This window comes from Antechinus flavipes, chromosome 3 (assembly GCF_016432865.1).
Source record: "Antechinus flavipes isolate AdamAnt ecotype Samford, QLD, Australia chromosome 3, AdamAnt_v2, whole genome shotgun sequence".
NCBI classification, from domain to species: domain Eukaryota; kingdom Metazoa; phylum Chordata; class Mammalia; order Dasyuromorphia; family Dasyuridae; genus Antechinus; species Antechinus flavipes.
In genome coordinates, this window is record NC_067400.1 from 435,043,804 (window position 1) to 435,069,280 (window position 25,477).

Sequence of the window (25,477 nt, forward strand, 5' to 3'; positions counted from 1 at the left end):
TATGAGCCTAGCCACTAAGAGGATGGATTAGAGAAGTATTAGTTTCCTAGTCCTTCTCAGAAATATAAGGGGCCATTTAAAGATTTTCTGGAAAAAGAATAAGCAGAAGAATTAATCAATTTCAGGAGAACTTATGGTTTATGACAAACACCAAGAAGAATTGACAAGAGATGTGTCAATTAACCATGAAAAGAGCCGGAGATCCTTTCACACAGGAATCGGCAAAAAGGGAGGAGGATTCCAAGGAGTTAGTGAGTATCACCCTGAACACTCACTGTGATTCACTTTTTTTAAAAAGTTTTTTTTCCTACATATTTAATGAAGATTTGCTGATATCAAGTAGCACTGACACTTTTCTCCTCCAGTTCTCTTCTTCAAATAACTTTTACAGAATAAAATACATAATTTGGTATTGGTATACTGTCGCTACTGTTATAAGGACATTTGGAGCAGATTTATTATTATATGTTAGGCTTTAAAGCCTTCTCATATTCCAGGTACTAGTTACCCATGCTGCCCTTGGGTATTAAATACTTCTCAAATTAAAATATTTTCTGGACCACCTGTCAGCATTAAAGGCCTAATATGGTGAAATTTTCTAATTTTTAAGAGAGATAGTAAAACAGAAGATGTTATTCAGGTAGTTTTATTCTTAGTTCATAGAATTTCACTTTATGTCCAGTGATGATTCAAAGTTCTCACTTATTTGATCATTATAATAGAGTTCTAATTGCCTAAGTGGTCTGCCTGAGTAGCCACTGGTTACTCCAAGGCTAGTTAGAAACCTCTTTGAGGTTCCTATGTGGGCAACAGAAGGAAATAAGGGCAAGAACATAGTGATGAGGAATGTAGCTTGGTGAATATCTGCATCAAGTTATTGAAAAAGAATTAGGTTTAGGAAAAAAAAATAATCCAGTTGTTTTAGTGTGATACAAAGTGTAAAAAAAGGATGTATATCTAAGAATCTGATGTGTCTTTTCCATGCAAACATTTTGTTAGGAGATAACTGTGTGATTGATACCTTAATTGATATAACAGTGATCAATACCAACCAAAAACAAAAGATTGTCTTGTCGGATATAATATGCTCTGGAAAGCTGTGGAGGTATAAAATTCCCCAAGAAATTTCACTGGTAATGGGAAATCTGTCGAAATCTAAAATCTAAATCTGCCCAGAGTAACTGGACCATTTTCTTTGAGAATGTCCATTATCATCATGAAATCACTGTCTTCGGTAGGAATAGATCTCCAGAAAAATATAGGGATATTTATGTAATGTGATTCATAAAAGGGAGCAAATGCAGGAATCCACAGACTATTCCTCATCTTGTCTTTGATATCAGCATAAAAGTCTCTATGTGTTGACAGATGTCTTGCCAGATCAAGGTTAACCAGAAGACTATCAAAAGGCACCTGGGAAACCAGGTGAGGGTCATAGTCTTCAATGACCCAAAAGTTAACCTGTCATAGAAGAGACTCTTCCATACTTCCCTGCAAAGGTACATAGAGGTGAAGAAAAGTGCATGAGTACTTCATCAGATAGGAATTTCTCCTCTAATGAATAATTATTCCATTCATAGTACCTTGTGTGAATGAATCATGTGTTTACAATAGCTGTCAAATGATTCTTGATCACATAAGCCAGATATGTTGACTGAAATTCTCTGATCACATAGTTTCTAGGAGAATAATAATTTAGGTCCCCTACAAAATGCCTAAACGCAGGTTTCTAATAGGCCATAGACCCATAAATAAAACAACTTGAGGCAGTGGGTCACCTAACCTGACACTGATTCAGATTTGATTTTACTTCCAGTTTCCTAATCTGGTTGTGATATGATACCACTTCAGGTGGTAATACCAGTTTTTGAAAAGGCACTGTTATTTCTAATATCTCTTTTCAGACTATAACTACACTTGATAGCCAAACGTTTTCAGAATAAGAAGGTTCAGGAGTTCAGGAGATCAGAACATGAATTGATTTGGGTTTGGGGGCTATAGTGGTGGTGGTTATTAAAAATAGAACCATAGAATCTTAAAATGAGATTGCAGGGACCTGTAAGACCATATATTCTGATCAGTATCTGACTCAGAATCCCTTCTCCTGAAGTTCTGTCAAAGAGTCACTCAGCTTTTGCTAGAATACTTCCAGTGAGGGGGAACCCACTGATTCGATTCTATTTCTGGATGGCTGTATCTATTAGGAATTTCTTTAGCTGAAGTTCCTTCATGACTGGAATTCTCTCCCTCCTCACCTCTGCCTCCTAACTTTCCTGGTTACCTTTATGTCACAGCTAAAATCCTGCCTCTTATAAGAAGCCTTTCCCAATCCTCTTTAATTCTAGTGCCTTCCTTCTGTTGATTTCCCAGGGCATTATGATCTTGAACATAGTCCTTCTATTATATATTTTGTTTGAACATATTTCTTTTCCTGTTGTTCCCCCAGTATACTAAATTCTTTTGAGTTCAGAGGCCATCTTTTGATTTTGATTGTACAAACACATTGAGTACAGTACCTGGCACATTGTTGTCGTTCAGTTATGTCCAAACTTTTCATGACCCCATGGACCATAGCAGGCCAATTCTGTCAATGGGGTTTTCTTGGCAAAGATACTAGAGTAAGGCAAAGGGAGCATAAATGACTTGACTTGTCCAAGGTCATGCAGTTAATAAATATCCGAAGCCAAATTTGAACTCAGTCTTCTTGACTCTGGGTCCAACATTCTATCTACTAAATCATTTAGCTGTAATACCTGATTAATATTTCCTGACTGATTGAAATTTTTCTCTCATCAATTTTTGATCTTGGTCATAATTTTTATCTTGAAGAATTCTTCTTCCTCATGATGGCCTGTCAAATGTGTAGACTACTATCCTTTCCCAAGTCTCCTTTCTCTACTTTCCCAGGCTAACCATCCCTAGTTCTTTTAACCATCCAATTTAAGGCCCTTTGCTCAACTGGGCCCCTCCCTCCTAAAATATGACAATCCAGACTCATTATAACTTTCTAAATATGGTCAGATCTGGCAAGAGTACAAGAGGTTGTTCCCTGCAACTCTGATGAAGTTTAATATCAATTTAGTATTTTTTGGCTTCATATTATACTGTTGATTCTCTTAAGTACTAAAACCCCAAGATGAAGGATTACCTAGCTAGCCATATGTGTCTTGTGACACATGCAGAATTTATGTAGTAAATTCTTTTTCTTTAAACACAAATGTATAACTCATTATGTATGCCCTCACTAAGTTTCATCTTAGTAGGTTCAGCTTAACATTCTTGGTAGTAGAATTATTAACTTTTACAACAAAGAGATTATATTGGTTAGTTGGAATAGGTTAGTAAATATTTATTGGTGATTTACCACTTCAAGTTGTTGAAATGTCCTTTCTGGGAGTTAGGACATTTGAATATCCAATTATATTATAAAGAGATAATTTTCAAATATATTTGATAGGAGTAAAAAAAAAATTAGAACACTAGAGTGATGGATCAGATCTTGATAAGGAATAATTAGGAAAAAGAAAAGTTCGGTAGCAAGGATTCATTATAGCATAACTAAGAATATAAATTATTTAGAGAATAATTTATTTGCTAAACCAGTAGTTTTTAAAACTGGAGAGCAGTTTGCCAGCAATTACATTTAATTGACATCTTATAGTATTAAACCCTAAAGAGTTCAACATGATTGCCTAAATTGGAAAAGTCACAACATAAAAAGTTAGAAAAGATTAAAATCAGATGCCTTTTCTAGCTCTGGTTAGGGGGAGAAATTTAAACAAGAGGTAAAATTGATCACAAAAAAATAAAATAGATCATTTTATTTATGTAAAATTGAAAAAATGGCACACACAAAATCAATGCAGCTAGGATAAGAAGTGAAAAACTAAGGGGAAAAAAAGTTTGCCTCAAATATCTCTGATGAGGGTCTAATAACCATGACATAATAGAGAATTAACCAGGAGCTACTCACCATTGTATAAGTAGTTAAAAGAATATTAACAAACAGTTATCTTATGAATCACTGCTCCAATTTATTAATCATAAGAAAAATGCAAGTCCAAATAACTATCAGATTTTACTTCACATTTGAAAAGATCTGCAAAGATGCCAAAAGTAGTAAATAAAATGTGTTGGAGTTAGGAATTCCAATTATTTTGGAAGACAATTTAGAATTGATCTTAAAAACAAAAAGCAACTAATGTGGCCCTACCCTTGATCCAGAAATCACATTTATAGACATAGGTCTTAAGGAAGACTAAGACAAAACTAAAGAGGTCTGTTAAATATCAAAATATCATTAACAACATTGGGGGACCAAAAAAAAGATTCAAAGTAGATGTCTGAATCTAGACATATACTAGCATTTCTTATGGTACACAAATCTATTACTATATAGAAAGCTTGAATATAAAGAATTAAGAGAAACATAATCCTAGGAAGAATTCTATGCCCTCTAAAGTAAGCAGAACAAGGAAGCTAATATACACAATGACTATAATAACATAAATAGAAAAAATTTTAAAAATGAAACTGAATGCAGTGAAAGTATAATGACTAAAAAGAATGCTTTTCACTTGTGGAGAATACTTGAGAAAATATACCTCTCCTTCAGAAATGGGAATCTGTAATATTAAGGCCAATAACGTTCATGAATGTTCCTTGTGATAGAATTATATTTATCTTTCAACATTGTTACTCAATCCCCCAGAAATTAATTTTTTTGCCATAGGAAAAAGTTCATTTATGTACTGATACAGTGTTGGTTGATTTTGCTGAATTTCTAAGTCTTTCTTTTTACAAGGAATGGCCCACTGGGTAGAAGGAAGAAATATATTCATATATGAAGTTGCCATAAGAGAATTACAGCAATTTAAAAAGCTATACCCCTTATAGGATTAGTTCCTGGAAATTCTTAGGTTTTCATTCAGATTGGTGAAGGGAGAAGTTAAGGAGAATTCAGCGATAAGCTATCAGTAGTACTTAGCAAAACTCATACTAAGGCCAATACATTCATGAGTGTTCCTTATGATAGAATTATATTTACCTTTAACATTGTTACTTGGCCTCCCCAGAAATTAATCTCTTTGTTATAAGAAAACGTTCATTTTTAATTTGATGATCATTGGAAAGAAAAGAATTGGTCTACCAAGGTGAAACTAATGGGGGAATGATATAAAACCTGTTTTTACCATCATAGAACCTTCCCTTTTTCATAACTTTGTAAGCTATGGGTGCTGCAGTTTTCCTGGTGGTGATCTGGCTGACCTAAATACAATACAAACAGAAATTCCACCCAATTATTTGCTTTGCCCCTTCCTTAGAAGTCAACTCTAAGGGCACAGTAAACTTGACTAGATACCCTCAGGTTGAGGGCCCAAAGCTTTTTATAAGACTCCAGGATGTGAAATGAGATTCCAGACCACTTTGATGCATGACTACATTTAGTTCTCAATTCAAGGAGCATGAGAAGCTGACCCAGGTGAGAGCTCATATGGTATGGAATACTCCTTCCCTAAACCAATCTTTTAGGGGCTCTTTGTTCTAGGCTAATTCTCTGTGTTAGACCTGGAAGAGTATGATTTTTGCAACTTCTTCAATACACTAAAGTTCCATTAATTTGAAATTTTCTCTACAGTGTATTTAATACATTTATTATTCTACTGCCATGCCAGCATTGATTTTTCACCTCCACTATTTTTTTTTTTCAAATTTGAGCTGGAAACTTCAAAATTTAAGTTTCATTTTTTTTATTAATGTTTTAAAATCATTTTTAAGATGTTAAATTTTTCTCTATTTGCCTTAGATACTAGGGCTGTGGAAAGAGAACTGATCTCATACCTGAAGAGCAGAATTGAATTTCTTTTTCTGACATACATAGTGATTGTGTTACCAAGTGCCTCTCTCAGTGCTTTAGGACAACTGTTTTAAGACTCACTTACTGATAATGTGCTTTTTTGCTTTAGTAGAAGAAGTTTCCTTTACCAATCAAATTGCATTCCTGTAATTTACAGTAAATGCTTTACTAATCCGTTCTTTTTTCTTTTTTAATCTATCTTCACTATATTATTTTACGTTTTTTATATAACTGAGTATATCAACATTGCCTCTACTAATTTCCTTTTTTAATAGATGAGCAACCCATCTATATTTATATAACTTCTTCTAAATCATCATGCACAAGATAAATGTGCTTTAATAGATAAAATTTATCTTTCTGCCACAATTAAGATGTTATTTTTCTTTCCATTGCATTATAGTTTTTATATTTACATTTATGATCCACCTGAAATTTATGTAGCGTGCATGACAATATAAACCTTAATTTATCTTCTACCACATTTTCCCAATTAAGAAAAAAGAATCCGTTTCTTTTTTCTTAAAATTTTTAAAACAACCATTTGTATGCATTTGGTGGTATTTCTAGCATCTATTATGTCTCATTGATCTCTCCTATTTTTTCCCCAATGCCAGACAACTTCCATGAAAAATATTTAGTTTTAAAGTTTCAATAAAAAAAAAGTCTACTTTAATCACTGTTTTTAAGATATCTCCCCTTTTTTTCCTTACCTGTTTCTTTCTCCATGTAAATTATTTTATGATTTTATTCAGGCCTATAAAGAAATTCATTGATATTTTGATTGCTGTTGCATTGTCTATAAATTAAGTTTTTGAGAACACTGTCATCTTTACAATGCTGATCTTAGCTTATTCATGAAATCTGAATGACCTTCCAATTATTTAGCTCTTCCTTTATTTCCATCACTTTTATAAAGGTTATATGTATGTCAAGATAAATTAATTCCCAAATGTTTAATTTCTTTGTTGCTGTAAACTGAATTTCTTTATCCTCTTTCTAAAATATTTATTGTCACATTATTAGAGTGCATTTTTTCCCTGTCAAACACAAAAATAAGACAGATATGATTTCATTGTGTAAAAAAAACAACATAAAAATCATTCTAGATGTGCAAAACAAATTTGGACATTTTCATTAAATACTCCTTATTAAAAGCTAAATTATTTGAGACCATTTAAATTAGGTGTGGTATTAAACTACCATTTATATGCTCTGCCTTTTTGTATTTTTCAGAAATAGCAAGACAAGCAGCACAAATAAAGCTTTTGAGGAAACTTCAGAAGCAGGAACAAGCTCGAGTTGCCAAAGAGGCAAAGAAGCAACAAGGTAATTGATCAGTTCTAGAAGACTGTGAATTTTTGTAGTGATCAGTATTAAAATTCTTTTTTTTAACTTTAAAATGAGTTTTTGTTAATTTTGTTAATTGTATTTTTTATGTTACCATAATTTTTCCAGGTATCTTTTACTCACTCTTTCCCAAAGAGCTTTCCCATATAACGTATATGATTTTTTCCCTTTTTAAAAAAAAATTATTATTATATCTTTTTATTTATAAAACCCTATGCATGGGTAATTTTTTCAACATTGATCCTTGAAAAACTTTTTGTTCCAAATTTTCCCCTCCTTCCCTTTTCCCCCGCCATCCCCTCCCCTAGATGGCAGGTAGTCCAATATGTTAAATATGTTAAATTATATGTTAAATCCAATATATGTATACACATTTAGTATTAAAATTCTTACTAGCAGGATTTTATTTTTTAAATTTATTCTTTAATTCATTTTGGTGACCCCTGCCCTTGGATTTTTTCCCATAGCAATAATGGCCGCTGAAGAAAAACGAAAGCAAAAGGAACAGATAAAGATAATGAAACAACAGGTATGTTTGGACACCCAATTAATTTTCCATAATGAAGGGCATGTTTTTGATTCTGTGTTTATTATTTTTCAAGTAAATTTAAAAAATTACTACCTCTAAGATTAATGTTTTACATATTTTTTATGTGTGGGCCCTTTTTGTTTCCTTTTTGGAAGGCCAGTACAAGAAACGCAACAAATTAGCTATTATGAGTATTTAAGAATAAATGTTCATTTAAAGCTTTTTTAATAGTTCAATTTTGAGTATACAAATTTTGAATGAATTTGTTTTAATAAATTTTCATGTAGAAGAAACAATCAAATATAGCCATTTATAGGCTGATAGATGATTTACATCAGTTTCCAAAGTATTTTAATTCATATTCTAACAGAAGTTTAGTAACTTTATATTTTAGCATTGTTTAAACAATATGGAATTTTTTTGTGAAATGTTTCTCTGGTAGAAACTTGTTAGATATTAAGAAAAGCTAAATTTTAAAAATATATAGGTATAAATCATTGTCAAATTTTTTGCTTTGGTTTTGTTGCTTAAGTGCCTTTAGAGTTGCTAAAAAGGCTTCAACAATAGAAAAGTAAAATCTTGGAAACACTCCAGATTTAAAAAAAAAAAAATTCTTCTTAGTATATTTGGAGTTCTGTCTTCCTGTAATATTTTTCTATGTGAAGTTAATTTTCAAACTAAGCTTGCCTAAGCAAAATATTAAAATTGACAGGGCAAGGTTTTCATCTTTGGAAATAAAGGATTGTATGAAACACTTTCCTATCTCCCTTTTATTAGGCATTAGCAATAAAAAAGAGATGTGAAGGTGATTACCATGCATCAGGTTTTTCATTTTTTCCTTTATCATTCCCCTCCCCTCCCTTGTTTTTCTATGTGATCAGTCCACTTCCTCTTTTGGGTTACATGTCATGATTATATCATCTTTTATGCTGTTTTCCAATGCTGAAATAATCAATATGAAGATAAGTAAATGTAAACTATTTTGAGGAGGTGAAGAGAACAGTGAGAAATAAGAGGTGTTTGAGAGAGACTTTCCATCTGAATCTAGGCTGGGGGAAAAAAAGATTAGATAGGCTTAAGGGATGGTTTGTTAGAATGGGTAGAATATAGAATATCATGTTTGTGGAACCAGCCAGTAGTCCTGTCTGGCTGAAATACAAAAGGCAAATGGGGGATGATCACCAGAAGTCCTTTAATAACAGGGCTATTGTGTCAGCTTACAAATAACTGTGAACCATTCTGTATAGTTAAAACTGAACTAAGTAGAAACCTGAACATAACCTAGATTCCTAAGCCTATATTCCTAACTTACTTACCTTCCTACAAAACAACAACTTGTGTATAACCAGTACTTTTTTTCATCCATATTATAAAACTTGTAACTGTTAGTGAATTACTATATCAGCTGCTTTTTTCCTTAGAAAAGCTAGTAGACAGTTAGGTATCATAGCATGATATGCTATGGTCTAATATTCTGTAGGTACAATTTAAATCACGCATAGAATTCCTATTTGGCTTCTTGACCAGTGTAATAATAACTACATAGCCTGAGCCCTCAGCCATGGCCTTATGAAAGCTACCACAGATTACAGGCACTTTGGTTCAGCCTTTACTCAAAATCATTGTTTATAAGTCAATCCACAAGGTTTTCCTTTACTCAACCAGATTAGTTCAAAGTAAAAGTCACTAATTAAACAGCATGACATAATACATTTAGTGGGGGATTTGGAGCCATGGGGATAGATTACTTGTTCTTGAGAGAGAGAGTAAGAAATCTTGAGAAATCTTAGGTCTTGAATTGTAAAGGACTGAGGTAGTCAGGGTGTTTTCTCAGGGATATAACCTCTCTGAAGGCAAAAGCCTTCTGCTGCTTCCTCTCCCAGGGAGGAACTGCTCTGACATGGTCTAGTCTAGAGGTGTCAGACTTGTTGTTCAGCCCAAACTCGTTTAAAATGTAATTGATAAATGTTTTAATAAAGTAAATTAAAATGGTGTGTATCAGAGATAATGTTAATATGGATCATCAGAAATCTATATCTGTTTGACTTTGATACCTCTTATCTAAACTTTCCTGAACAGACATTAACATCAATATCCTATATTGTCACCAGGTATTGTTGCTTTTTGTTCTTGAAGGATAGGTGCAGTAGCTATTACTTCCTAGCGTCTTCTTAGCTGTCTAAAAAAATCCTTCACTCAATTCCACTGGGTATATACTTTAAGGAGATAAAAGACAAAGAAAAGTTTTATTTATAATTATAGATTCATAAAACTGGGCGGGGGACGGTTGGCTTGTTTTTATAGTAACAAATGCTAGTAGAAATAAACTGGATGACCCAAATTCTCAGAAAATGACAGATATAAAAAAAGACATCAGTAAAACTTGAAATTTATCCTAAGAATTCCCCACATTGCACACCCACTCAAAACCTCTGAGACATATTTGGCATTTTTTCCTAGTCCGTGAGTATTCTAGTGCCCAAAGCATTGTGGCAGATATAGTGCGGAGATTCTTTGCCTATTCAGATATAAATCCTTTAGAAAGCCATGATCTTGAACAAAGTAATAGGATCATCACACTAAAGTCTTAAAATATAGTCAATTTTTCAGCTTCTAAAGATTAATTGGTGAAATAACCTACCCACCTACTACATACATACATATATTTATATACATATACATAATTTCATATACATTCCTTTGACTCCTTGAAATTTAATAACAAAATAAATGTAATAAAATATAATTAATATAAGAGTTAAACATACAAATTTAAGGTATGTGCATTTTCAAAGAACATTTAGTTCCTGTTTAATGAATTTTCTGTTATGGACACTCATTTGTTTCAGAAATTGGTGAATAATCATTCATTTATTCAGTTGAAAACAAAATTTGTGGAAATTATATTTACTAGTCGCTTATATTGGTACAATGCTTTATACTTTTATGACATAATAGATGTTTTCTGTTGTATACTTTTAAACTATAACTTTATACATTTAATTATATAACTTTATACCTAAAACTATAACTTAAAACTTTTTAACTATGTTTTATACTTTAAAAAAAAGTTTTTATTTGATCTTTACAGTGTTCCAGTGAAATGGGGCAGGCAGTATATTAGATGAGAATACTAATGTAGAGATAATTTATTTGTTGAAGGTTACATTATTAATAGCAGATCCAGGATGGGAACTTTTCCTGATACATAGTATATTTCTCTTTGTATTATTCCTTGTTGACTCTTTTATATTTATCTTCCTTATTACTGTATATACTTACAAAGAATTATCAGCCACGTATAATACTTTGCTCATTTCCCTTGACACTTACTGCATTCTGTCATATATTTACTTCTTTACATATTTTATTTCCTCTACTAAATTATAAGTTCCTTGAGGACAGGGGCCATGACCACTTCATTTTTGTGTAGCCTAAAATCACCTTGCAAATCAAGTATTGTTTCATTTTTGTCTTTGTATCACCAATGCCTAAGACATAGTAGGTTCTTAATAAATGATTGTTATTTGATTTGTGGATTGATTAAATATTTCCTTGCACACGTAGTAGGCATTTGGTAAATTTTTTTTGTAATTATTAAAATTTATGCAGATAAATTATATATTATATTCAGAATCTTTGGGGAAACATTCTTTAATTTTGTAAAATGTGAAATTATATGGATTGAAGGTGTATATGGTTAAAGTATCTTAATTTTCTATTTACTTAAGCTATTTTTGAAAATTGAGGAATATAAAATATTTTTAAACATGAATTATTCTGGCTAAACAAAATTTTTTTGCTGTTTTTTTTTTTTTTGTTTTAACATCTTAAATATTTAAAAAATTCCCTACAGGAGAAAATTAAGAGAATACAGCAAATCAGAATGGAAAAAGAACTTCGAGCCCAGCAAATTCTAGAGGTAGAACTTTTAGATTTAATACAATTAAGAACTTATTTATACTTTTCAAAGTTTTTAAGAAAAAAAATCATGGTTTCATGTTTTGTCAAAAGTCCAAGTCAATCTGTCCTTCAGAATGCTCTTAAGCTCCTGTTCAGATATCATAACATCTCACAAGTCAACATCATCCACACATAAATGAAGAAACAAGCATAAAAGGCAGCCAAAATAAAAGATAAAAGTCATGCGTTTTATACTCAATAGGAAAGTCCCTTAGTAACATGAAATCTATTTATTTTTTATTTCAAAAATACAAATAATTGCATTAAAAATCTGTTTTTTCTGATTTTTGGGAAGCACAGAGGCAATTAAAAGCAATTAACTGTTGGAGATGGGTTGTTACAGTCAATCACAATGACAACAGTGAGAACTGACAGCTGACAGCAAGAGGAAAAAACATAAAAAAGCTATTTTAAAATATGCAAGAACTCAAAAAGGATATCATTGATGGGCATTTAATTTAAAGAAAAACAAAAACAAAAGAACACAGTCCAACCAACCAAAGTGGTTATAAGTGCTTTGGAGTGAAGGGAACTTAAGAGAGGTTTCCTTCTAAAGTGATTAAAATAAGTTATAATGTTCAAAGAAGTAAATTCTCAAGAGAACTCAACCATCTAGAATGACTCATTTTCCAGATAATACAATTTTATTCCACAGACATCACAGTCACAGATAGCAAAGTTTTATTCTATTATACATTATCATTAGAAATATCAATTGTATCCATTTTTGTCTAACTATGTGGTCTAGTTTACTTCTAATTTAGCAATTATTTTTGAAACACTGATGGGTTGAAAATAATGGATATTTTAAAATGTAAGTATAAAGCTGTTGTTGACATAATCTTGATAACTAAAATTGTATATTTAAAGACATTTATCTGCTTCTATAAAATGGAAAACTTTTTTTCTCCATAAATTAACCTTGTCTCAGGTATAGGAAACTTTCAAATTATGTTTTCATTTTCAGATATTAATTTCTCATCTGTAAGTCCATAGATGTTAAAATATATCAAATGGATATACTAAATATTGAAACCAAATAAATGGAAAATTATCAATTATAATGATGATATCAATATACTTTATAGTGATTTGAGGCTTGCAAAAGCTCTTTACATATATGATCTACATACATTAGGTTATTACTTTTTTCAAGACTTAAAAACAGTATAAGTTAATATAAAACTTGATGAGATAAATTAAAAAGTTGTTATATTCTTAGAAATTGTGGCTTTAAATTTTTTTGGTATATTTTGATTTTTTATGACTCCAGATAAATATACTTTATTACTGTTTTTGTTCATGTGATAGTTACTTTTCTAATAACAGTAATAAGAAATGACATTTATATAGTGCCTTAAGGTTTGCAAAGTGCTTTATATAAATTATCTCAGTACAGATTTCAGCCTTCTCTATCACTTAATACCTGCTATAAGTTTCTTTAGGAAAGACTAATCTCTAGACTTCATGAGTTTGGTATCAGAAGATAGCCATAGAGTGTGGTTGGCCCATCCTTGAAGTTTTAACAACTTAGTGTGACCAACCACAGCTTTCATTTCACACACATGGTCTTGAGATCACAAGATTGTGTCAGGGCCACACTTAACTGAAGAAAATACATTTTAAGTGTGTACATTCCAAATTACAAGTTGAAACAAATCTTTCTAATGTATATCGGTGAAGAAATATGTTTTAATATCATGTGTCATGTATTGTTTTGCACCTTGTGAGGCATATATATATATATACACATATATATATAGCTTCCTTTCAATTCTAAGATTATTTTCAAGTTCTAGTGGTGCTGTTGCATGACTTTGAGACCTGTTTTGCATGCACAGGCTAAAAAGAAAAAGAAGGAAGAAGCGGCAAATGCCAAATTATTGGAGGCCGAGAAACGAATAAAGGTTAGTTTAGCTGAGCATCAGAGTTTTTATTTTTTGAAAAATAAAAACCATGTGATTGTCTATGATATGTAAATTTATGAGAATTATAGTTCTCAAAATTCTCTAAAAATGTTTAGAAAAGCAATAATGTGTGGATTATATGTCTCTGCTTATAGTAACATAAATGTCTTTGTTGTATGTGCTTTGTCTGATGCTTGGTTTGTGCAAAAGTAGGCATTTATTTTTAATACAAACTATTATATAAAACCTGTGAACAATTTTATTTAGGCTAAGCGCCTCCCAGATTTCATTTTCTTTATTGCATTGTATATGTTACAATATGTCTCCTATCCCCACCTCTGTCTTGCTTTCCCTTCACCTATTAGTGTTCTTTGTCTTAGTGTCCAGACCAGGAACAAACCATGATCTTGACCAACATTAGTCTTTTCATTGATAAAAATAACCTAACTGTATATCCACAGGGTAGTTAAGAAAAAAATCCTGAGATAGATAGGTAGCCCAGATTCAAATAGGGTTCTAACAGTCACTAGATATCTGAGTCTAATCTTTCTCATTTGTAAAAAAGACATGCATAATCAAGGCATTACTTGGTCTCCTAGAGTTATGATAGTGCTTTGTAAACCTTAAAGCACTATATAAATGTGAGTTTTTAATATTTTTTTGATAGTGCACCAAGCCATTGATATTAGTAGTTATTAATTAGGAATTGTTATTGCCTTTTATATGTCTGGGCTATTTGGTATTATCTGCATGGTGAGATGTAGGTATCAGGAAGAAATAGTTGCCTATGAGGTTTGATGAATAAGTTTGGAGATTCTACAAAATAGTTCTCCTAATAGGAAAAGATTGACGTTAGCAAGAAACCCAAATATAGATGGGAAGTAGTAGTAGTTCCACCAACCGGTGCTTTAAAAAAAAAAAAAAAAAAAAAAAAAAAAAAGTTGATTTAATGCTCAAGTTCATAGGTACTTTTAGGATCAGCCTTTGTATATACTGGTTACTCTCACTAGAGGGAAATATGAATGGTATAACCTTTATCTTTTTTCACATGTATCTCTTAGGCTTTTTCCCTTGTGTTGCTCCTTTTTTTCCCCTTTACCTAATTTCAACTTGACAAAAAGTTTTGGGAACCTGGGTTGGAGCCCACAATGTGACTCAGCTTGGCTTCTGGAAAGGGGAATAGAATGGTGGGAGCAATAGCTTTGGTATCAGGGAACCTGCATTAATACTGACTCTGCTTCTTGCTACTTGTGTCAACTTGGGAAATCACTTCATCTCTTGGGAAATCAGCTTCTTTTCCTATAAAATGAAAGGGGATGGACTAAATTACAGATAAGTCCCTTTTAAGCTCTAGAGCCAGTGATCTCACCTTAAACAGTTAACACTGGAAAATCTTTTAGTATCATTATGTTTGGATATTAAAATAAATGCTGCTGCTAATATATATTTTTATCTCAGTCTCAGATTTGAGTCCTGGCCACTAAAAGGTGTTTCACTATTACCTTGCTAAAGAATATAACTGATAGATCAAATTCTTTTGTGGTATGAGATTGTTCTGATATTCTGGCAAGTACCTTTAGTCAATATTGTATTGAGGATGGCTACTGGGACATATCATCTTAATGTAACAAGGGTCATTTATTCAAGTGAGAGAAGTCAAACTTTAATAATGTTGCTTTCAGTATTTTCTAAAAGTTTCTGGTTTACACTTTCATGTTACTCATTTTTTCTTTTTAAGGAAAAAGAAATGAGAAGACAACAAGCTGTTCTTTTGAAGCATCAGGTCTGTATACATGCAGTTAGCCCAACTGTTGCAAATGCTAATTTTTAACTACTTCTTGAGCTATTTGGGGAAAATCTTCAAAATAATTTCTTTTAAAAATTTCTGATAAGATTCCTGCTTAAGTTTTTTTTTTTTTTCTTTATCTTACAGTGTATTGCCTGCTTTGGTATTGGGGTCTTTTGGGAATTATAAAGTGGTTTTATGACTTTGTGATTTCTGTTTCATAATGTTGTGCCAACTCTTTCTACCAGGAGTTGGAGAGGCATAGACTAGATATGGTATGGGTATGTTTATTTTTGTACATCTAACACCGCATTGTGATTTGGTTGTGATATGGTTGTCATAGCAATGCATAAAGTGTAGCACTGGCTGCTGTCATATTACATACTGCTGCATGGCTTTACAGCACAGTGCATTGCATACATCTGCTTGTCTGTCTATAAAAAAAGTATGACTTGTCTCAAATGTTTATAAATTGAATCCATTTATGAGGCTGCTTATGAGAAATCTATATTACTGATGTCACTATATAAAATTGGACCACTCGTAAAATTAGGTATTCAATTACTGTGAACCATATTCTCTCATCATCCTAGATGCAAAACTGCCATTAAAAGCAATGGGAATTTTGGATACAGCTTGATGGGAGGTTATGAAATTTATATTACCTCTAAGACCTAATTTTGCAGATAAATTTGTTTAGCTAAGTTATATGAAATATATCCCTTCTATGGGGAGGGAATTTAAATTTTTGGATAAAATTTTTGATTAGCTACTATAAAAATGTATGATATTTTGATCTGAAAATAAAACTAGACTTTCAAATTATACTGGGGCAAACTTCATTTTAATATTTTATTACATGTAGCTCAGGTTCCACTTAATAACAGAGCCCCTGGTGCAGCATTTGTCACCTTATGTAGTGCACCGAGGGACAGACATCAGTAAATAAGAAAATCCTCTTCCATTCATGTTTGTGTATAAACTGTGACTAGTGTAATTAAATTGCTATAAAAACTGAGAAAATTCAGCATTCTAATTTGTTGCTGCCTTATTGGCTTTACAAATTAGATTTTGCTATTCAAAGAAAATTATCATCTCTCCAAAACCACAAAATTGAAATGATTATATATCATCTTATATCTGCTCTCAAAAATGACCAGAAGTCCAGCCTTCTGTTTAATTGGCAATATGTAAGTACCTGCAGGCTTTCGAATAGCAGATGTAAGGTAACTGACCTGTTCCAGCCAACCATTATGCTTTTCATTCTGCCAGCTTTGGAAGGAGCATCACAACTGACCATAAGTAAATCTTGTATGCTTATGTTTTTACACTGTCTCCATGTTCATTGCTTTACCTTTTTGCTTTTGATTGTTCTTGTATTTGCTTTCTAAACCTGAACTAAAACATGCACAGACTTGGCCATTCTTGTCTTCTATTAGTATTTACCATGACTTGTCTATTAATGCTAAACATGCTCTACAAACTTTAAAATTACAAAGCTTATTGCTAACTGTGGTTGAGGTTTTTTCCCTAATTTTATCTACTTTAATAGGAAAGAGAGCGACGAAGACAACATATGATGCTCATGAAAGCTATGGAAGCTCGTAAAAAAGCAGAAGTAAGTACATGTGGCTGAAAAAAAAGTCAAGCAATTTAAGGTTATTTTTAAATCTAAAAATAGATCCTCCGCTGAAATGAAGTTGTGCCTGATTCACCAGTGCCACAAGCAAACTGAAAGGTAAAGATAGTAACTGAATTTCAGAGTAGAAAAGGGCATGGAAAAGATCCCACAGCTTATTAGCTTTTTCTGGTTCGTATTTACATTTCTTTTTTAGAACTGTCACAGTTTTTTTGGATGAAAATGAGGTGTTAACCACAGTGGCTAGTATAACGTATATATCCAAATCTAATTTGCTGGTAGACTGGTCTTCAAAAATATTCATGATTTTTAAAAAATTCACTTAGAATAACTTTTGCTATTAATAGAATAACCCCAAATAATCATACTATGTAAAATATCATAAATTAGTTGTATGTTAGGCAGTAGTTTGTAAGAGTGTTCTGTGATAAGTCTAAACATACTTTGTTTTTATTTAGTCATTCACTCATGTCTGACTCTTCATGACCTTGTGGATCATAGATTGCTAGGTCCTTCTACTTTTCACTGTCTCTCAAGATATATCCATGCCCTCTGCTATTCCCCCTTCCTTTCTCTTTTCAATCTTTCTCAACATTAAGGTATTTTCAAATGATACCTGTCTTGCCATCATGTGCCTAAAATATTTAAGTTTTTAAGGTATTTTAGCTTCAGTATATGACCTTCCCGTGAATAATCTGCATTAATTAATCTATGTGTTGACTAATTTGATCCTCTTTCTCTCCAAGGGACTCTCAAAAGTCTTCTCCAGCACCACAATTCAAAAAGATCAATTCTGTGGTGCTCAACTTTCCTTATGGTCCAACTACAAGGAAAGTATTTATTTAAAGAAAGATTTCTTAACTTTATTTGGTCTGTATATTTCTTCAGTTGGGCTACAGAAACAACAGTATATAAATAGACTATTTATACTTGCCTAACAACTTATTTAGAATACCTAACATAATAACTGATTTTCTCATTGTCAGTACTTGCTACACTGGTGCAGATCATAATCTCTGTATATCTTGTGATCTTGTGCATGAATCATTCATGTTTTGTGATTTAAGCTTCTATAAAGCACTGTAAATGTATCCTTGTTGTTGTTGTTCTTTAACTGTACCAAGGATAGCAATATACCACCTGGACTGTCTGTTAGATTAAATTCTTAATACATGATAGGTCATATATGTTGTTAATCTTTTTATAAGCAAGTTATTAGTTACAAGCTTCAACCTGCTAATGCCTAATATGCATCTTTACATTCCAGAGTCATTCATTATTTCAGTTCTACCATTGTTGTATTCCATAATTCATAGTGGTTAGTATAACTGGAAGACTGTTTTGTTTATTTTTTTTATGAGCTTTTGTAGCAGTTGTTTAACAACAACAACAAAATGTCACCAAAGTTAATTAAAATGTCATTAAATGCTTTTTAAAGACATCAGTTCTGCATATTATTATAACTTATTTCTGCCAGAACTAAAAGTATAGGTAATCTCTTACTACAAATTACATAAGTTCTTCTCACTTATTTCTCAGGCTAACATTTCATGGTCCATTGGGTTACATTTTTAAAATCATTGGGTTTTTTTAAATTATTTATTTGACTAATGAGAATTCTCAGAACTTTTCCCCTGAATCTTTCATTTCCTGAGATTGTGATATACATAAAAATGCCTTGTAGCAGCCAAAATATTTGGAATGGTTTTGCAGCCAAGAGTTTTAAAAATGAATATAAATTAGTTTTAAAAAGCTACTTCCAAATCATTGAGTCTTTTCTTCCCACCTTAACAATTATTTATACTGAAAGATCTAAGCCATTTTAATAAGTTGTGAAGGACTGACTGCTGAATGTGTTGTGTTGAGAAAGTTCAACTCTTTTCCTGAGAACCAACTCATCAGGAAAGTTGATTGCAGAAAATAAGAAAATAAGTTGTCACAGAAAATAAAAGTGGGAGACATTCAATATTTATTAAAATATATACTATTACACAACTCCTATGTTCATGAATTTACAATCTAAATCAAGCTATTTGAACCCTTATTGTGTTAAGCTTAGTCAAAATTGTGAAACAGTATTTTTGTTTGCTGTGCCTTAGACTTTCCTTTCCATGTCCTGTTCTTGCCTTCATCATCTTTTCCTTTCTTTGACTATTTCTTCCTTTCAGTAGTGGCCTTTGTCTAGGCTCAGTGCTCCTTAGCCTTCTGTTCTCTATCTTCCTTCCTATAAACTTGCTATGGAAAATTAAGTGTAAAATTAAGTGTCAAATCCATTGACAGTAATGTATTTATACTCATAAATACTTTACTTCTGAGCACTATACATATTTCTAACTTGAGGGTCTCTTGACTTCCTAGTTGCTCAAAACTGTTTTGCATAGTTAGATTATAAACTTGTCATTCTTTCTGATTCATATCCCAAATTACTTCAGTCCTTTTGCTAATATTGTCCTCATTTTGTCTATACATCACAAACACCAGAAATTAACTACCAATCATTAAAAGAGGGGAAAAGTTTTTAGAAAGAACTTGATTAGGAGAAAAGAAAAAACTACTCCACCATATGGGATTTCCTGGTCTTTAGACAACATTGACTACCCTGAGTAACATTGTGTTGGTCAATGTTATTTATCTTTAATATTTGTTAATATTTTAACCACATTCCATCTAAAGCTATAGCAGTGCCATTGTAATGCTCTTTGGGCAGCCTTCCATTTGTTATGTTCCATGGAACATAACATTTTTCCTAACATTTTCATGGAATCATTGAACTATAACTTTTTGCCTGTTTACTTCCTAAGCTGCTTTCCCACTTTTCTTTACCCACCCCATGCCAGCAATTCCAATGACAGCATCAGTGAATGGAAAACATATCTTCTTTTTAAATAAGGAGATGCTGTGCTGCATTAATTTTTAATGTGTAGGAAAATGTGAGGTAAAGTTGACTGAGTGGGCAGCTTTTTATCTCCTCACTTTTATGTACAGTAATCTTATTTTTAGATTCACATTAAAATACTATCCTTTTAGAAAAAAAAAATCCTTTGAATAAGGGTGAATTATAAAATAGAGAACTGTCTTAGGCTTGGTAAGTTGACCATTTTGCTATACATGTCTTTAAAATATATTCAAGATTTATGTAAATTATTAGAATACTAACTAAAACTATGCCTCTAAAGCTATTTTGTATTCACGAATTTCATTAGAATTAATGGAATGTATCTACTCTGTGTAGGTATAGTAGTTGTCAATTTAGTTAAGTAAAAATAACCAGGATTGTCAGAACTTGCATGTCATGTAATTACTTATATTCACAGTAGTCCTTTTTATAATGCTTATGCTCTAAAAATAATTTCATCTTAATTCAGTTATTTTTACAAAAGCTCAAAACAATTATAATTATTATCAGAAAGAATTGTAGGAATTAATAAATTAAGCAAAATTAGCTTGCTAAATCAATATATATTACCTAAATCTCAATGTATTGACAAGAAAAATTGCCTGCTAAATTAATGCTCAAAAAATCTAAACAATTTTTTTCCCGTTATTCCTACAATCATGATAATTTTGGATAAGAATAGATGAAAACAAAATACATCATAAAGTATGTTGAGTGTGTGTGTGTGTGTGTGTGTGTGCGTGTGTGTGTGAATGTGTGTGCCTCAACTTATTTTTGGTACGATATTTAAATACATCAATATTCAGCTCAGGTTTTCCTCTTTTACTTTTTTCTTTGTGCATTAACACATCAGCTTCTAGTACCTTGTTATCTTGAAAGAATGCTCAATTTGACATGAAGAGGAATTAGATTTCATTCCAGGTCAAATCACTTATTATTGATGTGACTTTGGGTAAATTAGTTAAGTTCTTTCAGCTTGGTAGATACTTCACAATTCCAAATCCATGATTTTATGGTCTATCTAGGGAAGAAAGCTTTCTATCAGAAAGCTTCTGTTTAAGTATGAAAGACATTCTCCCCTTCTAATCTTAATCTAAATTTCTCACCATCTTCTTGGGCTCATTTTGGCTCATTTTCTGCCTAACATCTTCTTCCCAAAACTTGTCTTCTTCAGTAAAAAGCACCTGATCTCAGTTTAAATTGTGTTCTGTGCTGACCCACCTGGCTCAGTCTTGCTTATGTTTATTTTAGATGTCTTAGTTACCCCCAGCCCATCTGTTTAACTTTAGCCAATCTTAAACTTAAATTTCTTTGTTTGACCAACTCTCATTTCCATACTTGTCTTTACCTCTAAGAAAAAAATTTTTACTGAGAGGAAATATATCACCATCATTCCTTGCAGGTGGTGTCCTCTAGGGTCCCATCCTGTGCTGTATTCACTCTTTCACCACATTCTTGACCTTATTGACTTCTTTTGCTCCTAGGGATTCAAGCATTATTTCTATATAGGTTCCCAAATCTATACTTTCAATTCTAAGCTCTCTTATTAATTATCATCTGTATTTTGATTCCTAGATAATCCTATAGTTATCTCAAGCTCAATGTCTCAAAGAGAACTTACTGTCTTCCATTCCAACTTTACCCTTATAAATTTCCTGATATGTATAGAAATCATCACTATTCTTTCAGTGAACTAGATTCAGAAACTCTGAGTCATCCTTGAGTCAGTCTTCCCTTAAATAACTATATACTTACACTGTCCTTCTAAATATCATCTCTCATATGAGATTCTTCTCTCACATCACCACCACTCTCATCAATAATATAGATCCCATCAATCCTCATCTAAATTATTTTACTAGATATTCTCCTAATTGGTCTCCTCTCTTCATTTCACACTCCAAGCCAAGTGGACCCAAGCAACCAAACTATGCTGCAGGGTTCTGGGGAGAAAGGGGCAAGATGAAAAATGGTCTGACTTCAAGTAGCTTTCACTCACTGCAAAACTGATCAAAGAATTATTCTAATAACAACAACAAAGGCACATGTCTGCCTATATCACTTTTTTTTTCCTGGAAAATTTTAAATGGCTCCCTACTGCCCATAGGATAAAACACAGATCCCTCAGATTTGTGTTTAAAGCCTTTCTATAATTGGGCTTTCACCAACTCTCCCAGCCTTATTCCCCATTACTCCTCTCCAGTGTTCCAGCTAAAACAGACTATGTTCCCTGAAGTCTTGCTCCATCTCCCATGATTGGAATATACTCCTTCATCTCTGCTTCTCAGAATTCTTATTCTCTTTACTCCTTCCTACAAAAAAGCTTTCCATAACTTCTGCTATTAATACTCTATACCACTTCAATTTTCCATTATAATTAAAGCTATTAATTTCCCCCTGGTTTTAGACTTAGTAACATAGAAGACTCAAAATGTCTTTGTCATTGTTGGAAGAAATCAAGAACCAATTGCTCTTCATAATACCTGGCTCCCTTCTTCCACAGCTAGGAAGTGTTAAGTGTCTGCGGGCAGATTTGAACTCAGGTCCTTCTGACTTCAAAGCTGGTGCTCTATCCACTGTACCACCTAACTGCCCTTATTCCTAATATCCTTTTTGATACTGTTCTCTTCTTCATGTATTGTAAAACTAGATAACATGTAATGGGCATAACATGAAACACATCAACCAGACTCAGAGCCAATCTTCTGGTCATTTGTCAGCCATTTACATTCAATTAAGCAAGCATTTTTTAAGTGGCTACTGTGTATCAGAGATTAAAACAAAGTAGGTTTTGCTTTCAAGGAGCTTACATTCTTCTAGGATGTCTACAAGTCTCTCAGTATATATTATCTTCTTAGTCTACTTCCCAGCACAAAGGCACTTATGTCTGAGCCTTATGTGTATAAACAAAAGTTTTCACATTTGTCTCATTCTTATAGTTTCTCTACCATTTCTAGGCATCTCATTTTGATAATGATAAATGAGAGCTGAGGAGCGAAATCTTTTTCACATTTGTTAAATTCACTTTCCACTATGCTTTCCTTCCACTATGAATTATGTAATAGTTAGCAAAGTTTAAGCTTTGGCTGAAGATTTTCTGCACATTCATTATATTCACTGGATTTATCCCTGATATTTAAAAAGAGATGAGTAATGGATGTTCCCATTATATGTAAAAAGATTTCTCTCTATTATGAGTTCTCTGATGCTTAATAAAAGGGAAGGAGTCAATGAATGCTTTCTCATATTCATGGTATTGATAGGGAATTGCCCCAGGATGAATTTCCTTATACTGAATTTTAAAATATATAATAACCTGACTTTTCATAACTGGTAAGCTAATTCCCTATGATAAATTTTCAAATAATTGACCCTCCCTAACCTAAGAAATCTGAGCTCATTGTGCTATTATACCTAGAAAATCATGTAGGTTGGACATCATATCTCATCAGAGAACAGCAATAGAACTCATGTATTTAGATATTTATAAAGAAAGATTATAGTCCACTATTCAGTTACTATACCAGCACCAAATGAACATTCCCTATTTAGTGAATTGCTGAAATTAGATTGTTACTTCTCCATCTTTTCCAGAACCATCTTCATCCAAATACCTGCATGGTACCCTCCACTCTAGCCTCTTTGGCTTATTCTAGACACATACTGTATGATCTGGGACTTCAAAAGGCCTTAGGTTTAGTATGTTATGTTCTGGAGGTTCAAGAGTTAGATGCCCAGGCCAAGCACAAGCCTGTGAGGTCTAAAGATGCTCTTCAACCTTCTCCAGTCCCAAGGCAGCATTAAAGAGCTAGAGATTTAAAGGTACTCCTTGGCCCCTGGCTAAGAACAAAAATAAAAGTATGTTTCTATTGCTTCCTCATTCTGTTACAGAGAGGCCTCATGGTGTAATAGACAGAGAGCTGGTCTTAAAGTCAGGAAAGCCACTCTTAAGGCTTTGTGACCCTGGCACTAAACCTCTGAGTGGTCTAAGAAACTAGAACAAAATATATGGTGGTGAAGAGTTTCCTCAACTGAGAGTTCCCTGTATTAATGAAATCACAAGTGCAACCTCCAGTCCATATTCTACCGCTAGCATGTGTCATGAGTGACACATGAAACTAAACCATATATCTTCTTTAATTACAAGTGAAAAGAATACAAAATTGGAATGGGCACACCTACAAAACTACTGCCTGCCTTCTACTAATTGTTAAACTAGTCGTTTAAGTTAAATACACAGAATTGGATAATAACAGCTAGAAAGCTTTGTTAGAAAGCTCATAAATAATATTTTAGGTTAAATTTAGTTAGGGCTGAATTACTTAATATAAAATGTATGGCTCTGAATCTCTTTCCTTTTAATTCCTTGATTCAATTCAATTGAACAAACACATGCCTATTATGCCTGTTACGTGCCAGGTATTGGGTTGTTGTATACAGGAAACCATAAAACCCAATTAGTTGGAAATCAATAAAGAAGAGTAATATCTAGTCATATCTGAGAAAATAGATTGGAACCATATTGTGAAAGGTTTTAAATGCCAAACAGAGCTGATTGTATTTACTCTTGAGAGGGAGCCACCAAGGCTTCTTGAGCAAAGGACTGGCATGGTCAGATCTGTGATTTTGAAAAAACCAAAAAAGTATAAATCCAAAAGTGTTTATAGAAGTAAGTATGAAGCAGAAATGACAAATGTAACTCCTTCTGGAGTTTTCTTGGTAAATTGCCCTTTACTTCTCTAGTTGACAGGAATTAAGTGGCTTTTCCAAAATCATACAGCTAGTAATAATCTAAGGTCAAATAAAGGCAAATTCTGACTCTAAGCTCTCTGTTCTACTTAACCATCTACCTATCCTGAAGATCTTTCATAGATATAGCCAATTAACCTTAACAGTATCCATAAAGATATAAAAAATTCTAGCAGGATATCACTTAGGTGTTTTTACATAATAAGAGAAATATTATAAATTATTTACTACCTTCTCTGACTAATTTGTCCCTAAATTAGTATTTACAAAATAGAATTATATCTTTAATTTTTTCCTTATATGAAAATCTTGTCAAAAATAACTAAATTCTCTGTTTCTCTTGTCATGCTGTTTTTTTAAATCAGAAGTTAGTTTTAAATGTATTAATGAACCTCAGTCTTAATATCGTTTTTATCATGTTGTAAAAATAGCTAATTGTTTTTGACTGTGTGGATAAAAAATAACATACTTTTTTTAGCATAATTCAAGTGATTTGACATATGACTTACTTCTTAATAATCCATAAATACTCAGTGGTTTGAACAGATAGTTGTAGGGAAAGTTACAATAGGTCTGGAATTTTAATTTCATCTATTAAGACTGGCAATTATGTCGTGCACAGATTTTGTAATCTCTTTATTCATGTAAACTGAGTAACAGACTAGAGTAATTGTAGTAGAGTTCTTTATGTTTCCCTAAGGCCCAATAAACAAAAGATTGTTAAACATGCATCTCTCACAAAATGACTATGTCAGCATTTTAGTAGACATAACCATAATCTAGAAGACCGTACTTGAGCTT

At 32.4% G+C, this 25,477-nt stretch overlaps 1 protein-coding gene across 26 annotated transcripts in view; it reads left to right on the forward strand.

Moving 5' to 3' along the window:
• Positions 1-25,477, forward strand: part of BAZ2B (bromodomain adjacent to zinc finger domain 2B) — a 330,327-nt gene that overhangs the window by 256,213 nt on the left and 48,637 nt on the right. For 12 of the 26 annotated variants that reach the window (XM_051986301.1, XM_051986305.1, XM_051986300.1 and 9 more), the window contains 8 exons: positions 126-251; positions 7,094-7,186; positions 7,675-7,736; positions 11,593-11,658; positions 13,541-13,606; positions 15,345-15,389; positions 15,641-15,673; positions 16,945-17,010. In XM_051986301.1, coding sequence (XP_051842261.1) covers positions 126-251; positions 7,094-7,186; positions 7,675-7,736; positions 11,593-11,658; positions 13,541-13,606; positions 15,345-15,389; positions 15,641-15,673; positions 16,945-17,010 — 557 coding nt within the window. The remainder of the gene's footprint in view (positions 1-125; positions 252-7,093; positions 7,187-7,674; positions 7,737-11,592; positions 11,659-13,540; positions 13,607-15,344; positions 15,390-15,640; positions 15,674-16,944; positions 17,011-25,477) is intronic. The other 14 variants (XM_051986316.1, XM_051986320.1, XM_051986321.1 and 11 more) reach the window with 8 other exon arrangements.